We start from the raw sequence: 17,247 nt of genomic DNA, 5'->3' as shown, positions 1-17,247 counted from the left end.
GCCATCCCTCTACTCACACACCCATCCCCTCAATGAATATCTGCTGAACACCAGAGGGCCCAAGGCCATCTTGGACTCAGGGTGGACTTGTTCCTGTTTCCCTTGCACCCTTGAGACTCAATCCCACTCAAGCCAGTTTCTCCCCTAGAGAAACCTCCCAGTGAAGCCCAAATACACACCTTAGAGACCTGTACCACTTTGGCCAGCTAGCCAGTGCTGGGAGGACTGGATCGAGCCAGGAGGGAGGCACGAGCTGTGCTGGAGGTGGGAGGCCCAGGCAGGGCTGACTCCAGCAGTTCAGAACCTGGCACGACGCCCGTTCACTCTGAACCCCACCATGGTGCGGCAGCCTTCCTGGAGGGGCTGGGAAGGGGACGTTCAGGGGAAACAGTTCTGCTTCTCACCCAAATGGTGCAGGTGAACACGGCCTCTCACAGTGCTCAAGATTCAGGAGCAGGGAGAATACACATCACGCCCTGGACTTTTTACCCCCAGAGGGAACTAGTGGCATTTTCCAGTTAGTCTGGGTAGGAGCTGCTGGAGAAAGGTTCAGGACCAGTACGGTCTCTGAACAAATGAAAGGCTTCCCAGGGCAGGCGACACATCAGCCAGCACCAATGTTCAGGCCACTCTCAGCCTCAGCCTTGTCTGATCAGTCACTGTCAGTGACGCGGAGACTGGGGTGTTCTCAAAAAGCTAGATGGTGACTGGTGGGTCCAAAAGGCAGGTGGGGAGGCCCAAAGAACAAAGAACAAAAACTGCCCTGGACAAACCTTCAATTCCCAAGCCTTGGAACAGAACTTGCTTCTTCAGCTGAGTTAGGGGCCTTTTCAGGCAAAAGAATAGGTGATGTCTACTCAGCACCCCGTAGGAGCCCCCAGGGCTGAGCACGCCAACCACCACCAGGCTGCCTAGGACAATGCTTGCTTTACAGAATGGCAAAAGGCTCTCCTTGACAGCTGGTAGCATACAGACTGCAAGGCAGCCAGGGGCTTGGGGAGAAGGGGGACAAGCCCTTCTCTTCTTGCTTTCTTTTTTTTTTTTTTTCTTTTGAGACAGAGTCTTGCTCTGTCACCCAGGCTGGAGTGCAATGGCATGGATCTCAGCTCACTGCAACCTCTGCCTACCAAGTTCAAATGATTCTCGTGCCTCAGCCTCCCAAGTAGCTGGAATTACAGGCGTGTGTCACCACACCCAGGTAATTTTTGTATTTTTAGTAGAGATGGGGTTTCACCATGTTGGCCAGGCTGGGCTTGAACTCCTGACCTCAGGTGATCCACACGCCTCGGCCTCCCAAAGTGCTGGGATTATAGGCATTAGCCACTGTGCTCAGCCCTCTTCTTGCTTTCTTTCTCCCCCTCCTACTTTTTTTTTTTTTTTTTTTTTGGTGAGTACATGTGGTTGAGTTCTTATATAATTCAAATCTACCACATAGAGCTGGGAAGCCTCGCAGCCAGGAAGTTCCTAAGTCAGTCCTGCTGCCAGCGCAGGGCTCACCCGGGCCCTGGGGGCCATCTGCACAACTCCACCTGCAGGCAAACCACACCTACCTACGCTTCCTGATCCACCAAGAATCTACTCAGAGAGAAACCTAACGTGGGCTTATGTTATCAGTTCTTGGAACATGAATGAATTATTTACAAATAGCAGCACTACATTTCTTTCTTCTTTTTTTTGAAACAGAGTCTCGCTCTGTTGCCTAGGCTGGAGTGCAATGGCATGATCTTGGCTTACTGCAACCCCCACTTCCCGGGTTCAGGCAATTCTCCTGCCTCAGCCTCCTGAGTAGCTGGGACTATAGGAGTGCGCTGCCATGCCTAGCTAATTTTTTTATTTTATTTTTTGTATTTGTAGTAGAGACAGGGTGTCACCATGTTGGCCAGGCTGGTCTCGAACTCTTGACCTCAGGTGATCCACCCACCTCAGCCTCCCAAGGTGCTGGGATGACAAGTGTGAGCCACCGCTCCCGGCCTTCAAATAGCACTACATTTCTTAGCCTACTCTGCGGCTTTTGAGGGGAGATTCAGAGAAAAGCAGGAGCTAGAGGGCGCAGTTCCTCCTGGATCTGGCTGAGCTGAAGGAGAGGTGGCACCTGTGTGCTAAGCCACTCTCCTCTGCCAGTACTGTCCTGAGGGGATGGACAAACGTGGCACTGATCCTGTCGTAGGAACACCCATCTTTTTAGCTTTTAAGGTCATAAAGCTATGTTCCATATTCAGACAGACTGACAGGCAGCTGCATCACCACTATCCTTCAAGCTGCTCTTAGTGAGTGGCCCCTTGATCTGAGGACGTGCGCCCTCCTCAGGTTCTGACAGCCCTGCAAACTCTAAAGGGCAGGGAAGGGACAAAGCCCAGAGCCGGTCTAGTCTGGAAGAGTGGCCAGCTGAGCTCCTGAAATCCAGCAACTTATAAATATCCTCTCAGAACTCTCACGAGTTGAACACAGGCCGGGAAGTTTTGTCCGACATCACGCTGTGTTGCGGTTTTAGGGCAGTCAGGGCACCGGCAGGCGTACTCACGAGGCGGCCATACCTAGCTGGGAGAGATCCAGCCTGGTCCAGTGCATGCCCGTGGGGCAGCTCTTGGAGAGGGTCCTGATGAAGACTTGGCCGAGGCCGTCCAGTGCCCACAGCGCATCCTGGCAGGCGGCGTAGGCGCGCATCTCGGCGTCGGGAGGCAGCTGCACCGTGGAGGGCCGCGACTGTGCACTCTGGGCGCTGACGCTGCACAGGTCCTTGCTGCTCTGGCACAGCCACAGGAAGCTTCCTGCAGAAAGGGGTCATGTTTGTCATCAAGGTGCTGTCTGCACCGAGCTGCCTGCCCTAAATGCACAAGGCAGCCTTTGCCTTTCGGCAGACGCCGGCCACCTGGTCGCGGATGCCGGCTCACTCGTCCGCCCATTCCCACGCGGGCAGGAGTGGTGTAGCACTTTAAGGTAGAAGGCAGAGGGAAACACCACGACTAACAAGAAACATGCCTGAGATGTTGGAAAGAAATGGAAAGAAGGCAAGGCTTAGGAGATTTTATGACGGCCATAATGTTGGCTTAGTGGCTTTGACTTCCCATTTATCATGGGCTGGGAAGTTTTTCACTGAACAAAGGCACCAGAGCATTTTTAATATAGAAAGTTAATTTTACCAAGAGGAGAAGACCATCAACTCAGTGCCCTGGATGGAAGGAGGGAGGGTTAGCAGTTCCTCGGAAGGATGGCGCCATGGCGCTCTCCCAGGCCTTCTGGGGGTGGGGCCGGGGGGTGGGCCAGCTGCTAGAGAAGGCTTAGGAAGCTGGAAAAGCTTCTCTTCCCATCCTTGCCTCAAAATCACATCCTTTCATTCCCTCCAGCATTTTAAAAAAGTCCTTTAGGTTTAACAGATTCTGTTTAAAATGCAAATAATCCTTAGGGCAGTTAAAACCTTGGTCATAGTACATTATCTGAAGTATTATCTACAACTTGTGGCCACATATGTTTTGGAATTCAAACTTTTTCTGTATTTTTGAAAACCTAAGCTAATGGGTATGCTAGAGGTTTACAAAACAACCCCAGAGGGGCCAGGCGCTCCCCGGTGAAGCGCAGTAACATCTCTGCAACATGGATACGGTCACAGCCAACAGATCAACCAAGGCTGGAGGCAGCTATGTGAGATCTGGTCAGGTTCTGCTGCCAAATTAATTTATACCAAACTTAATAAATAACTTATTGTTTTCAGAGATTTCTGGGTTCCAGAACTGTGGTCCAAACAATCTGGTGAGTAAGAAGTTATTGTACTGACCCAGTCACCCGCATCCTAGTGGGACTAATGGTTTGAACTAAGCAAACGATTCCCTCTTCACCACAGATTTCACAGCATCTTCACGTTTCATCCTCATGCAGTCCTGGGAGGAGGTACGGCTACTTCCCAGAGAGGTCACCTGACTGCCTGGGTTCCCAGCTAACTGGGTGGGAGAACTGCCTCTCCTGGCCGCAGATGCCAGTTCCCTCACCCTCTGGTGTTCTGGCTCCCTCACAAACCCCGTACTCTGTAGGGACACTGAGTCCTGCCCAGAATGTAGTTGGCAGGAGCACCCCCCTGCAGGGCAGGTCTGCCTAATGGGGTGCAAATGTGGGACTTAGGTTATCCAGAGGCTGTGAACAAGATGGAAGGAAGTTGCTGGGAGGTGACAGAAGGATTCTCAAGGGGAGATGGGAAGGTACCCAAAGAAGCTGTGGCCCCTGCCATGGCACTAGATGTCACCAGCTGCCAGCGCCGGTGGCTGCACTGTGTGAGCCCCTCCTTCAGAAGGACGCTTTCCCTCATCTTCATTGCACTCAGTCCCTCTCAGAGGCTCTCCTGGTCAGGCCTATCCCACTTCAGGGCCCTCCCTCAGCTAACAAGGGCTGCTGGCCTCTGACACCCTCACGTGGCCGGTCTCCGAGGTGTGCCCATCACCAGCAAGGCCACAGTCGGACCATGGTTTGAACCCTTCCAGTGGCCAAGCCGTGCTCGAGATTTTACAGCGAGGCTAAGACTGACCCACCTTCCTTCGTGGGAGCCACAGAGGCCAACACAAAGGCCCATTTTGTAGCAGAAGCTGTCCCACGGGGAACAACATGATTCCAGTAGGTGCCTGGAAAGAGTAAACAGGAAGAATATGTTAAAGAAAGAAACTTCAGATCTTAGTTCTAGATGACATCTGGCCTTCAAATCCTTTCTCCAGATAATTCTAGAGTGTCCCTAAATTAAGCAACATGAGCAATCACAGCCTGCCATTCATTTCCCTCTGAATACTGCCAGGCAGAGCCACATCCAGCCCAGGGTCATGGAGGCCATGCAGCAGGGAGAGGGCTGGAGAAAAGCAAGGGGTTCACTCATAGAAACGAACCCCAGGATGTGTGGACTGGCATCTATATTCCCAGACCTGGCCAGAGCCCTGCATTTCCAACAGTGGCGATCACTTTCCCTCCAGGAAATGGACCATTCTCTCTCACTAGGTTTGGGTGGACTTTTTCATTTAAAATGTGAAATTGTTAACATAAAAATGACTCCATTTGCTTTTCTTACGTCATAGAAGGTTTCCCCACTATCCAGACACAGGGATCCAAGTTTTAGGAATGACAGATTTTTTAAAAAGCAGAGAAACTGATCACAAAGCAGAGTGCCTTCACTAGACACTTCATACCGCTGGCACTAAACTGTGTTTTCAAGTTGAGATCTTAAAGCTTCTATTTAAATGTTGGCTTTGAAGTGCAGCTGCCTATAAAGCCAGTGTGAAAATTACAGCAATTCACCCACCTATGAGACTTCCCTTAGCGACGTGGAATTCATTCTTGCCCGAGGAGATCCAGACGCCACTGTTATTGACCCCGAGAAGGCTTGGCTGGCACTGAAGCTGCTGGGACCAAAACGCCATGCGCAGCTTATCTGCCACCTTCTCTACAGGGGCTTGGGCAGCTGTGGCCACCGAGTGAGTGGCATGGATTATCGTCTGAAATAAGCTGCACTGGTCAAACACCACATAGTCCGTGATGCTCACCTGGAAGGAGGAGACAGACAAAAGCCCTGCTGTCAGAGCAGTTACAAGTGTAGACTCTCTGCCTTGAGGGAAGGTTCTAGCCCAGGTCCACACCTCTGCATTTCCAGTAACAAGATGACCATCCAAACACAAATGTGCACATGTGCGCTTGTGAAAGGACCAAAAAAACGTGGCAGGATGCCATCAAACTGCTAACTCTAACTCCAGCTCCTTTGTAGGGTTGGATTTAAAGGTATGGAAGAATATATTCGCATTTTACACACATGGATCTGTTACAAGCATGTATTACTTTTGTGATTAAGTATCACCCCCTTACACCCCTTGTAAGAAGACTTTCATTCTAATCAGAGTGAGAAAAGAATTTTGCCATCTTTTCTGAGACAGTCTTGCTCTGGCATCCAGGGTGGAGTGCAGTGGCACAATCATACTCATCCCTGACTTCCATGATCAAGCAATCCTCTCGCCTCAGCCTCCCAAACACAGGCGAATGCCACCACATGTAGCCAATTTTTATTTTTTTTGTAGAGACAGGTCTCCCTATGTTGCCCAGGCTGGTCTTGAACTTCTCGGCTCCAGAGATCTCCCTGCCTTGGCCTCCCAAAGTGTTGGGATTACCGGCATGAACCACTATGCTTGGCTTTAATTTTGCTTTTAAATCAGGTATTTCCAATGGACAACGGTATACGGTACTTAGAAACATAATATGCATTTAAAAAGGTATCACAAGTAGAGTGATGAACTATTTTTTTTTTTGGAGACACAGTCTTACTCTGCCACCCAGGCTGGAGTGCAGTGGCACAATTTTGGCTCACCGCAACCTCCGCCTCCTGGGTTCAAGAGATTCTCCTGCCTCAGCCTCCCGAGGAGCTGGGACTACAGGTGCACACCACCACACCCAGCTAATTTTTTATATTTTTAGTAAAGATGGGGTTTTGCCATGTTGGCCAGGCTGGTCTCGAACTCCTGACCTCAGGTGATCCGCCCGCCTCAGCCTCCCAAAGTGCTGGGATTACAGGTGTGAGCCACCATGCAAGGCTGTGATGAACTTATTTATGATCTGAATTGGGACTACTAATAATTACTGCAGGGCAACAGCATCAACTAGGACCGTCCTGGGTATCTAGACTGTAACCCTAGCTCAGAAGGGTAGCTTGCTTCTGTAACATTCCTGAAAAGCATTCCTATACCTCAGACATGTCTCCAACCAGCCCTCCCTCCAGGAAGCTCCCCTCTTCTCGAGCAGCTTGATGTAGGGCAAGTTCTTTATGAGTGAAATCTGATTCTCCATCATGTTCACTCACATTTCTGCTCTGCTGGGTTTGATTACATAGAACATCACTGGCATAAATGTAATAAACCATTACTCCTGGTTGGGCACAGTGGCTCACGCCTGTAATCCCAGCACTTTGGGAGGCTGAGGCAGGTGGATTACTTGAGGTCAGGAGTTCCAGACCAGCCTGCCAACATGGTGAAACCCTGTCTCTACAAAAATACATATATGTATATTTGTACATGTATATGTATATATATGGTTTCAAGTGCACAAAATGTATTTTTAAATCATTTGCATAACTATCAAATATTACCTAGTATATAAAATTAGATACATCTGCATACAATGAACATATTATATACAATACACATTTTACCAAAGAGCAAACACAATTCATTTTTCTACATTCTCATCTGAAAGAGACCTCAGAGCAGTCAATGCAAGACAAGCCATCAACAAAGCAAGTCTGAGGTGACAATAAAACACAAAACAATGGGACGAGATACTTAAGAAACATCAAATATTGGCCGGGTGCAGTGGTTCACGCCATAATCCCAGCACTTTGGGAGGCTGAGGCAGGCAGATCACAAGGTCAAGAGATTGAGACCAACCTGGCCAACATGGTGAAACCCTGTCTCTACCAAAAGTACACAAATTAGCTGGGCGTGGTGGCGGGTGCCTGTAGTCCCAGCTACTCGGGAGGCTGAGGCAGGAGAAATGCTTGAACCCGGGAGGTAGAGGTTGCAGTGAGTTGAGATTATGCCATTGCACTCCAGCCTGGGTGACAGAGCAAGACTCCGTCTCAAAGAAAAAAAAAAGAAACATCAAATATTTCATGACCATGGACTATCAGTGCAATCTTACTACCACAGTGGCAGGCTGCGGGAGCAACACTCAACTATACCAAAGATGGAGAAAGTAGACACTCCTTTGAAAATCCATTCTAGGGCCGAGGGTAGTGGTTCACGCCTGTAATCCCAGTGCTTTGGGAGGTCAAGGTGGGAGGACTGCTTGAGCCAAGGAGTTCGAGACCAGCCTGGGTAACAGCAAGACCTTGTCTCTACCAAAATAATTAGCCGGGCATGGTGGCATGTGCCTGTGGTCCCAGCTACTTGGGAGGCTGAGGTGGGTCCTGATCCTGCCACCACTCCAGCGTGGGGAAAAGAGTGCAACCCTGCCCCAGAAAAAAAGAAAAGAAAAAGAAAAGAGATTCATTCTAGGCACTCTCGCTGGGACCAAATCACACAAAGTGAGCTTGATTATACCCTCATCCTGTTTCTTAAAGTGTTTCCTTTTCTGGAAGCACGTGGGAAATTCTCCTTTCTTTGCTGAAATATCATTTACTTAGAGGCCTTCTGAATAAGCAGAGATAGCTCAATTTTAATTCTGGGTTGGACTGTCAAACCTATTGTCTGGGCTCTTTTATTAGCACATTTATTCATAATTAAACATCATTATTACCTACGTCTTCAAATGGATGTCACTGGGTTTATTTAGCCTATAATAAATTTATAAATAATATCAAAATAAATACGATTTTTTTTTTTTTGAGATGGAGTCTCGCTTTGTTGCTCAGGCTGGAGTGCAGTGGCGTGATCTTGGCTCACTGCAAGCTCTGCCTCCCGGGTTCACGCCAGTCTCCTGCCTCAGCCTCCCGAGTAGCTAGGACTACAGGCCTCCGCTACCACGCCCGGCTAATTTTTTGTATTTTTAGTAGAGGCAGAGTTTCACCATGTTAGCCAGGATGGTCTCAATCTCCTGACCTTGTGATCCGCTGGCCTCGGCCTCCCAAAGTGCTGGGATTACAGGCGTGAGCCACCGCGCCCGGCCAAGATCATTATTTACTCAAAGAGTTTTGCAAATTATTTCCTATGATGAAAAGTCCTTGATGTTTCTAATGTACTCAAACCCAGCAAAGTCTAATCCATCAGATAGAAAAAGTGAATACTATTGGTTGGGAGTGGTGGCTCCACCTGTAATCCCAGCACACTGGGAGGCAGAGCAGGCGGATTTTTCTCTCTCTCTCTCTCTTTTTTTTTGACAGGGTCTAGCTCTGTTGCCCAGGTTGGAGTATGGTGGTGTGATCTTGGCTGAAATCTTTGTCTCCTGGGCTCAAACCAGTCTCCCACCTCGGCCTCCCAAGTACTTGGGACCAACAGCGTGTGCCACCATGCCCAACTAATTTTTGTATTTTTGGTAGAGACAGGGTTTCACCATGTTGCCCAGGCTGGCTTTGAACTCCTGGAATCGAGTGATCTGCCTGCCTTGGCCTCTCAAATTGCTGAGATTACAGCATGAGCCACTGTGCCCAGTCTGGGTGGATTTCTTGAGCTCAGGAGTTTGAGACCAGTCTGGGCAACATGCCAAAACCCTGTCTCTACAAAACACTAGCCGGGCGTGCTGGCACATGCCTGTAGTCCCAGCTACCTGGGAGGCTGAGGTGGGAGAATCACCTGAGCCCAGGAAGTCAAGACTGCAGTGAGCTGTGACTACACCACTGAACTTCCGCCTGGGTGACGGAAGGAGATCTTGTTTCAAAACAAACAAAAAACAAACAAAAAGTGAACATTTTAAATTTAATCCAGTATCTTTAAGGAAAAGAGAGAGGTAAGAAAAGGGGAGCAGAAAAGGTCAGGGAGACCTCAGCACGCGGCCCAGAGCTGAACACCTACTTGCCACCAATGGTCGTCATCTCCTTGGGGCGTCTTGGAAACAATGCCAGTTCTGAACCACAGGTTCCCATGGATGTCCAGGGCCCAGAGAGTCTGCTGATCCCCGAGTGTTATGCAGACGGGTTCTAAAGCTTGCCTTTCGCTGAAAATGAGGAGGAGAACAGGGGGTCAGCACCCACAGGCAGAGTGCCCAGCGTGTCTGGACTGCGGACATCCAGGGTCTCCCAGCAGGCATGGCTGGGAGAAGAGATGTGACCCTGGAGCGGATCATCAAGTACCAGGGAAGGAAGTTTAAGTCTGAGTTAAATTACTGTGCAAGATACACGGTTCAAGTGGGTGGCAGCTTTTGAAAGACACACTGATGACCCAGAATGGCCGGGAACACTCTTCAGAGAGAAAATAACCTAAGAAAAAAGTGAGTAGGCACAAAAGGAATCCAAGGCCCCTGAGCGCCTTCATCTCTCTACTCCCCCCCTCACCAAGGGAGTGAGTGTAAACTCCCCCGATGTGCCAGGCTATTCTGTGCAGCGGGGCCTAGGCGGACACTGCCCTCTCTGCTGGGGACGCCCTCCCCTCCTGCCACACAGGGAAGTCCTCATCAACTTCAAGGCTTAGCTGTGGGTCCACTCTGCAGGCCGCCTTCCTAGCCTCTGCATGGAGTTCATGGTTCCCTCAGTGCTGCACGCTCCTGTTTAGGGCCATCTGTGCTAATGGGTGTCCATTCATGCACGGGGCCCCCCATGAGACCTGCAAGTGGTGAGAGCAGGGCCAGTCTCAGCCCTCTTGGCGCACCCAGCCCCTAGCACCATTCTGGCTTTTTTGTTGTTGTTGTAGCTTTTTTTGTTTGTGTGTTTTTTGTTTTTTGAGATGGAGTCTTGCTCTGTTGCCCAGGCTGGTGTGCAATGGGGCGATCTCGGCTCTCTGCAACCCCCGCCTCCCGGGTTCAAGTGATTCTCCTGCCTCAGCCTCCTGAGTAGCTGGGATTACAGGGACATGTCACCATGCCTGGCTAATTTTTGTATTTTTAATAGAAACGGGGTTTCACTATGTTGGTCAGGCTGATCTTGAACTCCCGACCTCGCGATCTGCCCGCCTCAGCCTCCCAAAGTGCTGGGATTACAGGCGTGAGCCACCACACCTGGACCATTCTGGTTCTTAACAGGTATTCACTGAAAGTTTATTGGTTTGCTAAATTCAAACCAAGAATATCCTAATCTAGTTTTTTGAAGGACTATTAATACTTCCATATTAGTAAAATGATCTGATGGCAGTTCTATAACATCTTGAATGGTTAAAAAAAAAAAAAGCTTAATAAATTACAGTTCAGAGATCGGGCCAGGTGCAGTGGCTTATGTCTGTAATCCCAGCACTTTGGGAGGCCGAGGCAGGAGAATTGCTTGAGCCCAAGAGTTCGAGATGAGTCTGGGCAACATGATGAAAACCCAAAACCCGTCTCTACAAAAAATACAAAAATTAGCTAGGCATGGTGGCACATGCCTGTAGTCCCAGCTACTTGGGAGGCTGAGGCAGGAGGATCACTGGAGGTCGAGGCTGCAGTGAGCCGTGATTGTGGCACTGCACCCCAGCCTGGGTGACAGAGTGAGAACCTGTATCCAAAAAAAAAAAAAAGTTACAGTTCAGAGATCAACTTCAATTGATTAGCATGAAAATAAAGAAAAATATTTGGATGTAAGCCGTCACAGACACTAAACAGGAACTACCTGACGGTGGGCAATTCTGAGTAGAGACTGTCATGACAGACTCATGACGCTATGATGCTCAGGGCTGCACAGAGGGCAGCAGCATTTTTAAAAATTGAGCCCTGCCTCAACGTCCAGTTTGCTGGTCAGAACTAGGCAGAGATTCAAGCTTAGCCTATAGCTATGGAGGCTGTGGGTACTGCCTCCCAGGGAACAGCCTTGTGGTGCCTTGTGGTGTCAAGTGGACAAGAACGAAGGGTAGGACAAGCACGACGTGAAAGCAGTCTCCGGCCCACCAGTACCTGACGATGTCACACTTCCACTGCTCGCCTTCTGGACAGAAGCTGCTCACGCCCTCCCGGTACAGGAGGGCCCTCTGCTCTGTCAGCGCCCACACCACATTGTTCCGGGCTGTGATCTGGGACAGCGGGTAGGGACAGTCCACCTTTACGGCTCTGGCACAAGGGCGATCCACACTCAGACCTGCCAGGAAGATGGGAAGAAGCCCCAAAGACACACAGTCAGAACTCCACACCTCATTTTGACTGGGTTATTGGCTTATTTTTCCTTTTTCGGTATTTTGCTATGTTCTTTCATGGTGAGTGCTTTAAAAAAAACTTAGTTAATTAATTAAAAATATAGACAGGGCCTCTCTATGTTGCCCAGGCTGATCTCAAACTCCTGGGCTCAAGAGATCCTCCCACCTCAGCCTCCCAAAGTGCTGGGATTGCAGGCAGGAGCTGCCCTGTCCAGCTGCTTTTTCGTTGTCAAGTTTGGTCAACATAAAGTGGTTAAATTCTGCCTAAATGTAACATCTATCTGAAAGCAGCTTTAGACGCTCTTTGAAAATTGAACAATTCAGAATTATCTGGTGTCCCAATGTAGCTTAAGAAGTTCTAAGAGAAGAACACAAAAGCCAAGAGCAGGAGAGTGGCCAGATGGAGGCCCAGAGGTTGCAGGGCAGAGCAGCTCTTCCAGGCAGAGGGCTGCAGAGCTGCCGGAGTCAGCAGGGACCTGAGGCCTGCAGCCATCCCTGCAGAGAGTTCCAGCACGGCGGCTCCCCTCTGCTCTGACTGGGTGCGAGGTTCCATTAATAAAATGAAACCCCGAACTTCCCAGATGAAATCTGAGGTCTGTCAAACTGCAAGGCAGTGGCAGGCCAAAACTCAGGGTCCCTGGCTCCCTGTCCAGGGCTCTTCCCTTGCCTCCTTGTGGCCTGTCAATAAAGTATGTCTAAATGAGCTCAAAGGCTATTCCCAGGAGAGCAGACAGACCAACTGTCGCCTACAAACCTATATTCCTTGACCTTAGGCCTGCAATTAGGTCTCAGTACTCAAATATGCTCCGTGACTAATCACAGACGCACCTATGGTATTGCAGTCCATGGGTGATCTTTCCTTCCACTCAACTAGGTGGGAATCACCTGCAGGACTTCTTACAGACACATTCCCGAGCAGTCCCCAGAGGGACTGCACCTAACCCAACAGGTCTGGGTGGGGCCGGCTATTGTGAAACCACTGTCCTGGTGATTCCTCTAGCACTACTGGTTAAGAGGTCACGCGCTCCTCACCCCCAGGCTAGAAGCACCTCCTGTCTCCCCCATGACCAAAGCTCAAATGTCCTGGCAGCTTAGATGTGCATGTGCCTTGCCAGAGCTACTTTCATTTAAAGAAAGACACAGGAACTAGGCTGGAGAGACCTGGGCCAGCATATGGCCTATGAAGCCAGCAAGGCTGCGCACCCAGGCTGGAGGTTCTTACTCACCTAGGAGAGAGCCAGCTGTGCAAGCACTTCAACCTGAAGACTCATCCCTAGCTGACGACTCACAGCAGAGATTAAAACATGCTCCTGAGGCCGGGCGTGGTGGCTCACACCTGTAATGCCAGCACTTTGGGAGGCCGAGGAGGGCAGATCACAAGGTCAGGAGTTCAAGACCAGATTGGCCAACATAGTGAAACCCCGCCTCTACTAAACATACAAAAATGAGCTGGGTATGGTGGCACATGCCTGTAGTCCCAGCTACTTGAGAGGCTGAGGTAGGAGAATCGCTTGAACACAGGAGGTGGAGGTTGCAGGGAGCTGAAATTGTGCCACTACACTCCAGCCTGGGCGACACAGCAAGACTCCATCTCAAAACAACAACATTCTCCTGGAATCAGCAATATTCAACGCCTGGAAGACTGATCTTTACATAAATCCAACATGGCCTCTGGACAACTGATGATAACTCCTGCCCCACGGTTCTTCCAGATACTGATAAATCACACTGCTGGTGGAAGATCCTCCCCCATTCTGCTGACAGTAAACACTAACTGTCATTACAGCTCATTTTTAATAAGCAAGTCCCACTGTGCCCTTCCATCAGCTAAAAACTTCCCTGAGGGCAGCTTCCTGTGACTTGCTGAACTGCTATTTTTATTTCGTTTTGTTTTGAGATGGAGTCTCGCTCTGTCACCAGGCTGCAGTGCAGTGGTGTGATCTCAGCTCACTGCAAGTTCCGCCTCCTGGGTTCAAGTGATTCCTGTGCCTCAGCCTCCCAAGTAGCTGGGACTACAGGCACGCGCCACCATGCCCAGTTAATTTTTTTTTTTTTTTTTTAAGTAGAGATGGAGTTTTGCCATGTTGGCCAGGCTGGTCTTGAACTCCTGACCTCAGGTGATTTGCTCGTCTTGGCCTCCCAAAGTGTTGGGATTATAGGCATGAGCCACCACACCCAGCCTGAACTGCTATTTAGAGCAAATTATGGCCTGGTGTGGTGGCTCATGCCTGTAATCCCAGCACTTTGGGAGGCTGAGGCAGGCAGATCACTTCAGGTCGGAAGTTCAAGACCAGCCTCGTTGACATGATTAAACTCCATCTCTACTAAAAATACAAAAATACTAGCTGGGCATGGTGGTGGGCACTTGTAATCAGGAAGCTGAGGCAGGAGGATCACTTGAACCCAGGAGGCAGAGGTTGCAGTGAGCCAAGATGGCACCACTGCACTCCAGCCTGCACAAGAGAGTGAGACTCCATCTCAAAATAAAAAAGAGCAAATTACTTCTTGTTTTTTCCTGGCACACAGGTAAATATGTATATAGGAGCTGGGCTTTGATATGGCTGAAAAAAAAATGCAGCCACTTAAGCTTTAGCTTAAAGGGGGAAATGAATTTTATGTCCTTCTTCTGTCTTCTTTCCTCTTAAGATCTGACATTGTAGGATACGTGATATGCGGTGGTTGGCCATAGGAGAATAAGATTCTGTTTCTGTATCTCACCAAATATTCCTATTCATTCTTGCCCTAACTTTGTCCCAGGTTGAGTTTGTGTCAATGCAGGAAACTGCTAATACATGCCAAATGGCAAATACTCTGTTCCCAGAAGTGTCTTAATTCAAATGGATTTAGCCTCTTAATCATGGTGATTGTTGTAAGCATGTTACTAGCAAAGCAGGGTGCAGCAGAGGCAGTGATGGCAGAGCTGGCAGGCCCCTGAGCGTGGCCCACGGTTACCTGTCTGCAAGTATAAGTCCCCACTGGTCCTGATGATCCAGGCGGTGTCATCGCTCAGGGCCACAAACACTGCCTGGGGCAGGGCTTCGTACCAGTGCCGCTTCCCCTTGATGGTGACTTTCCCACAAGCAAAAGCCCGGTTAGATTTCTGTTCAATCTTCCAGAGAAGGGCTCCTATGGAAATAAAAATTCTATTCACTATCCAATAAATATTAGAATATATTTCTATACAAAAGTCTTCATGCTGGGCATCGAAGGGAGAAAGACTGCTAAAACACATCCTGTTCTGTCCCCCCAAGTGGGGAAAGAGGCCACCAGACCCAGGTTTGGGCCCTTGGCCACCACCCAGCTTCAGGCTCCATGTCGCCGTCCATCTCCAAGCTTCACTTTCCTCCTGGGCAGTGGGTATCATCTCCACCTCACAGGGCTGCTCTAAAGACTGGAGGCAGGAGCAGATCAACCACATGGCCACAGAGCTGGGCACATGACAGGTGCTCCTCACATGGGATGAGGAACACTGATGACATTATTAGGTTTGAGAAGTCTCCAAATAAACATCCTGAGACACAACTAGTGCCCTAGGAGAGGCTGAAAAAGTCCTTTAGGGATTCAGAGAGAGGGATCAGTTCTGGATGAGCTGAATGGAAAAGATGCACAGAAGGAAGACACTTGCACTGAGTTGGCCCATTTTCACTGTGCAGGGGACCCTGATGAAGAGACGGAGGAGAGAGAGGAAAGGGAAGGCAGGACAGCGCTGCAGCTGGAGGCCTGGTGCAGGCCAACGCAGGCAAGGTGAGGGGCCACCAGTGATCACCGAGTGTCAGATGGGCTGGACTAGAGGGCCTGTCAGGCATCTCTGCCTGTGGTACCCTTGGCACAAGGGCTCTGCTGCCCACCAAGGACATGGGCCTGGGCCCTGAAGGACACCTTAACTGAGCACGTGAATCTCATGGAGATGGAGAGTTCCCGCTAGCACAATGAGGGACCAAGGGGCCTGGGAATACAAGTAACTAATGTACTCAGGAATAGAACCAACGGTCTAGAAGGCCAAGGAGACAAACCTGAAGGTAAATGACAGCAACAAGAAATGCATTAAAACACACAACTGTGTAATGCCAGCTTGTGGAGTGGGTTGTTAGCCAGTCTCTAAAGAAAAATATTTTTCAAACAAACAGTGAAAGCAAGCAAGCAAAACAGCGCTGAACAAACTAATATTTTAAACAGTGACAAAGACCATGGAGAATTAAGGGAAATTCATCCCAAAACACACTGAAGTTACAGACGACAGACGGGTCCCAAGCCACAGACTTGGCTTCGGCTTTGTCTGACTTCTATTCCAGCGTCCTGACAATAAACCGGGCTGCTTCAAGGCAAAAGTGCCCCTGCTGGCGCAGGTATCAACGTGGCCAACACAACTTTAAGAAACACATGGATGAAGCTGGAAACCATCATTCTCAGCAAACTATCGCAAGAACAGAAAACCAAACACCGCATGTTCTCACTCATAGGTGGGAACTGAACAATGAGATCACTTGGACTCGGGAAGGGGAACATCACACATCGGGGCCTATTATGGGGAGGGGGGAGGGGGGAGGGATTGCATCAGGAGTTATACCTGATGTAAATGACGAGTTGATGGGTGCTGACGAGTTGATGGGTGCAGCACACCAACATGGCACAGGTATACATACGTAACAAACCTGCATGTTACGCACATGTACCCTAGAACTTAAAGTATAATAAAAAAAAAAAAAAAAAAAAAAGGAAACAACAAGCCAATGATTCCATGCAGATAAGGGAGATCTTCCAGCCCAGGAGAACCTTGTTCAGGAAACACCAGCTCCAATTCACTAACAATGGCCTAACAGCAGCATGAAAGAATGAATGGACTTTCCTTTTAGAGTCAGGGAGTAGACTGTTCACCCATAGCAGAGAGCCCATTAAAATAGAATTCCTAAAGAGGAAGCCAAATAATTGGAATATATCCAACATACCCATGGGCCTGTCTTAGTTAGTTCGGTTGCTTTAAAGCAACACTAAGAAAGAGAAACACATACTATTTTTATAAACAGTTAGTATATTAATATCCCTAAAAAAGTCCCTCAAATTTCAAACTTTTTGTTTAGCTTACAAAAATATGATCGGGGTTACCATTGCAATTAATAAAGAAAACAAAAACTCAAACTGAACACCATTTACACTATGAATTGACATCCAATGAAGCAATTCACGTTCTTTGGAGAAAACCCCCTTAAACGTTCCAGAAGAGGCAAACCTGGTGAGGCAGCCTGAACCCAGAGCTGCTGCAGGGGAGCCCTGTGCTAAGATGTCTGCCCCCGGGGGCGGGGAGCAGGAGCAGGGAGCAGAAACAGGGAGCAGGAGCAGGAGCAGGGAGAGGGGAGGCGAACCTGAGGGTGAGACTGCCACCTGCTGGACAGCATCTTCAAACTTCTGCCAGCGCAGCCCGGCGCCCGGCAGCGCACTGCAGAACAGGCTGCCTTTGTAGTCCAGGCACCAGATATACTTCTCGGAGACCACCAAGCTGAGGATGCCATAGCCGGGACCCGAGTAGCCCATCCAGCTTTCTGCAAACTAACAA

General features: G+C 49.3%; 1 protein-coding gene across 6 annotated transcripts in view; it reads right to left on the bottom strand.

Moving 5' to 3' along the window:
• The window catches only part of TECPR2 (tectonin beta-propeller repeat containing 2), a 137,486-nt gene that overhangs the window by 43,996 nt on the left and 76,243 nt on the right, over nucleotides 1–17,247 (bottom strand). For all 6 annotated transcript variants that reach the window (XM_015144515.3, XM_077941731.1, XM_077941730.1 and 3 more), the window contains exons 10-16: nucleotides 17,057–17,240; nucleotides 14,649–14,822; nucleotides 11,461–11,641; nucleotides 9,459–9,600; nucleotides 5,273–5,513; nucleotides 4,518–4,607; nucleotides 2,535–2,768 (exon numbers count right to left, since the gene is read on the bottom strand). In XM_015144515.3, the coding sequence (XP_015000001.2) occupies nucleotides 2,535–2,768; nucleotides 4,518–4,607; nucleotides 5,273–5,513; nucleotides 9,459–9,600; nucleotides 11,461–11,641; nucleotides 14,649–14,822; nucleotides 17,057–17,240 (1,246 nt within the window). The remainder of the gene's footprint in view (nucleotides 1–2,534; nucleotides 2,769–4,517; nucleotides 4,608–5,272; nucleotides 5,514–9,458; nucleotides 9,601–11,460; nucleotides 11,642–14,648; nucleotides 14,823–17,056; nucleotides 17,241–17,247) is intronic.

The sequence above is a fragment of the Macaca mulatta genome, chromosome 7, assembly GCF_049350105.2.
Source record: "Macaca mulatta isolate MMU2019108-1 chromosome 7, T2T-MMU8v2.0, whole genome shotgun sequence".
NCBI lineage: Eukaryota > Metazoa > Chordata > Mammalia > Primates > Cercopithecidae > Macaca > Macaca mulatta.
Note: the sequence above shows the minus strand (reverse complement) of the source record. Positions and strands in the feature narration are given on the sequence as shown.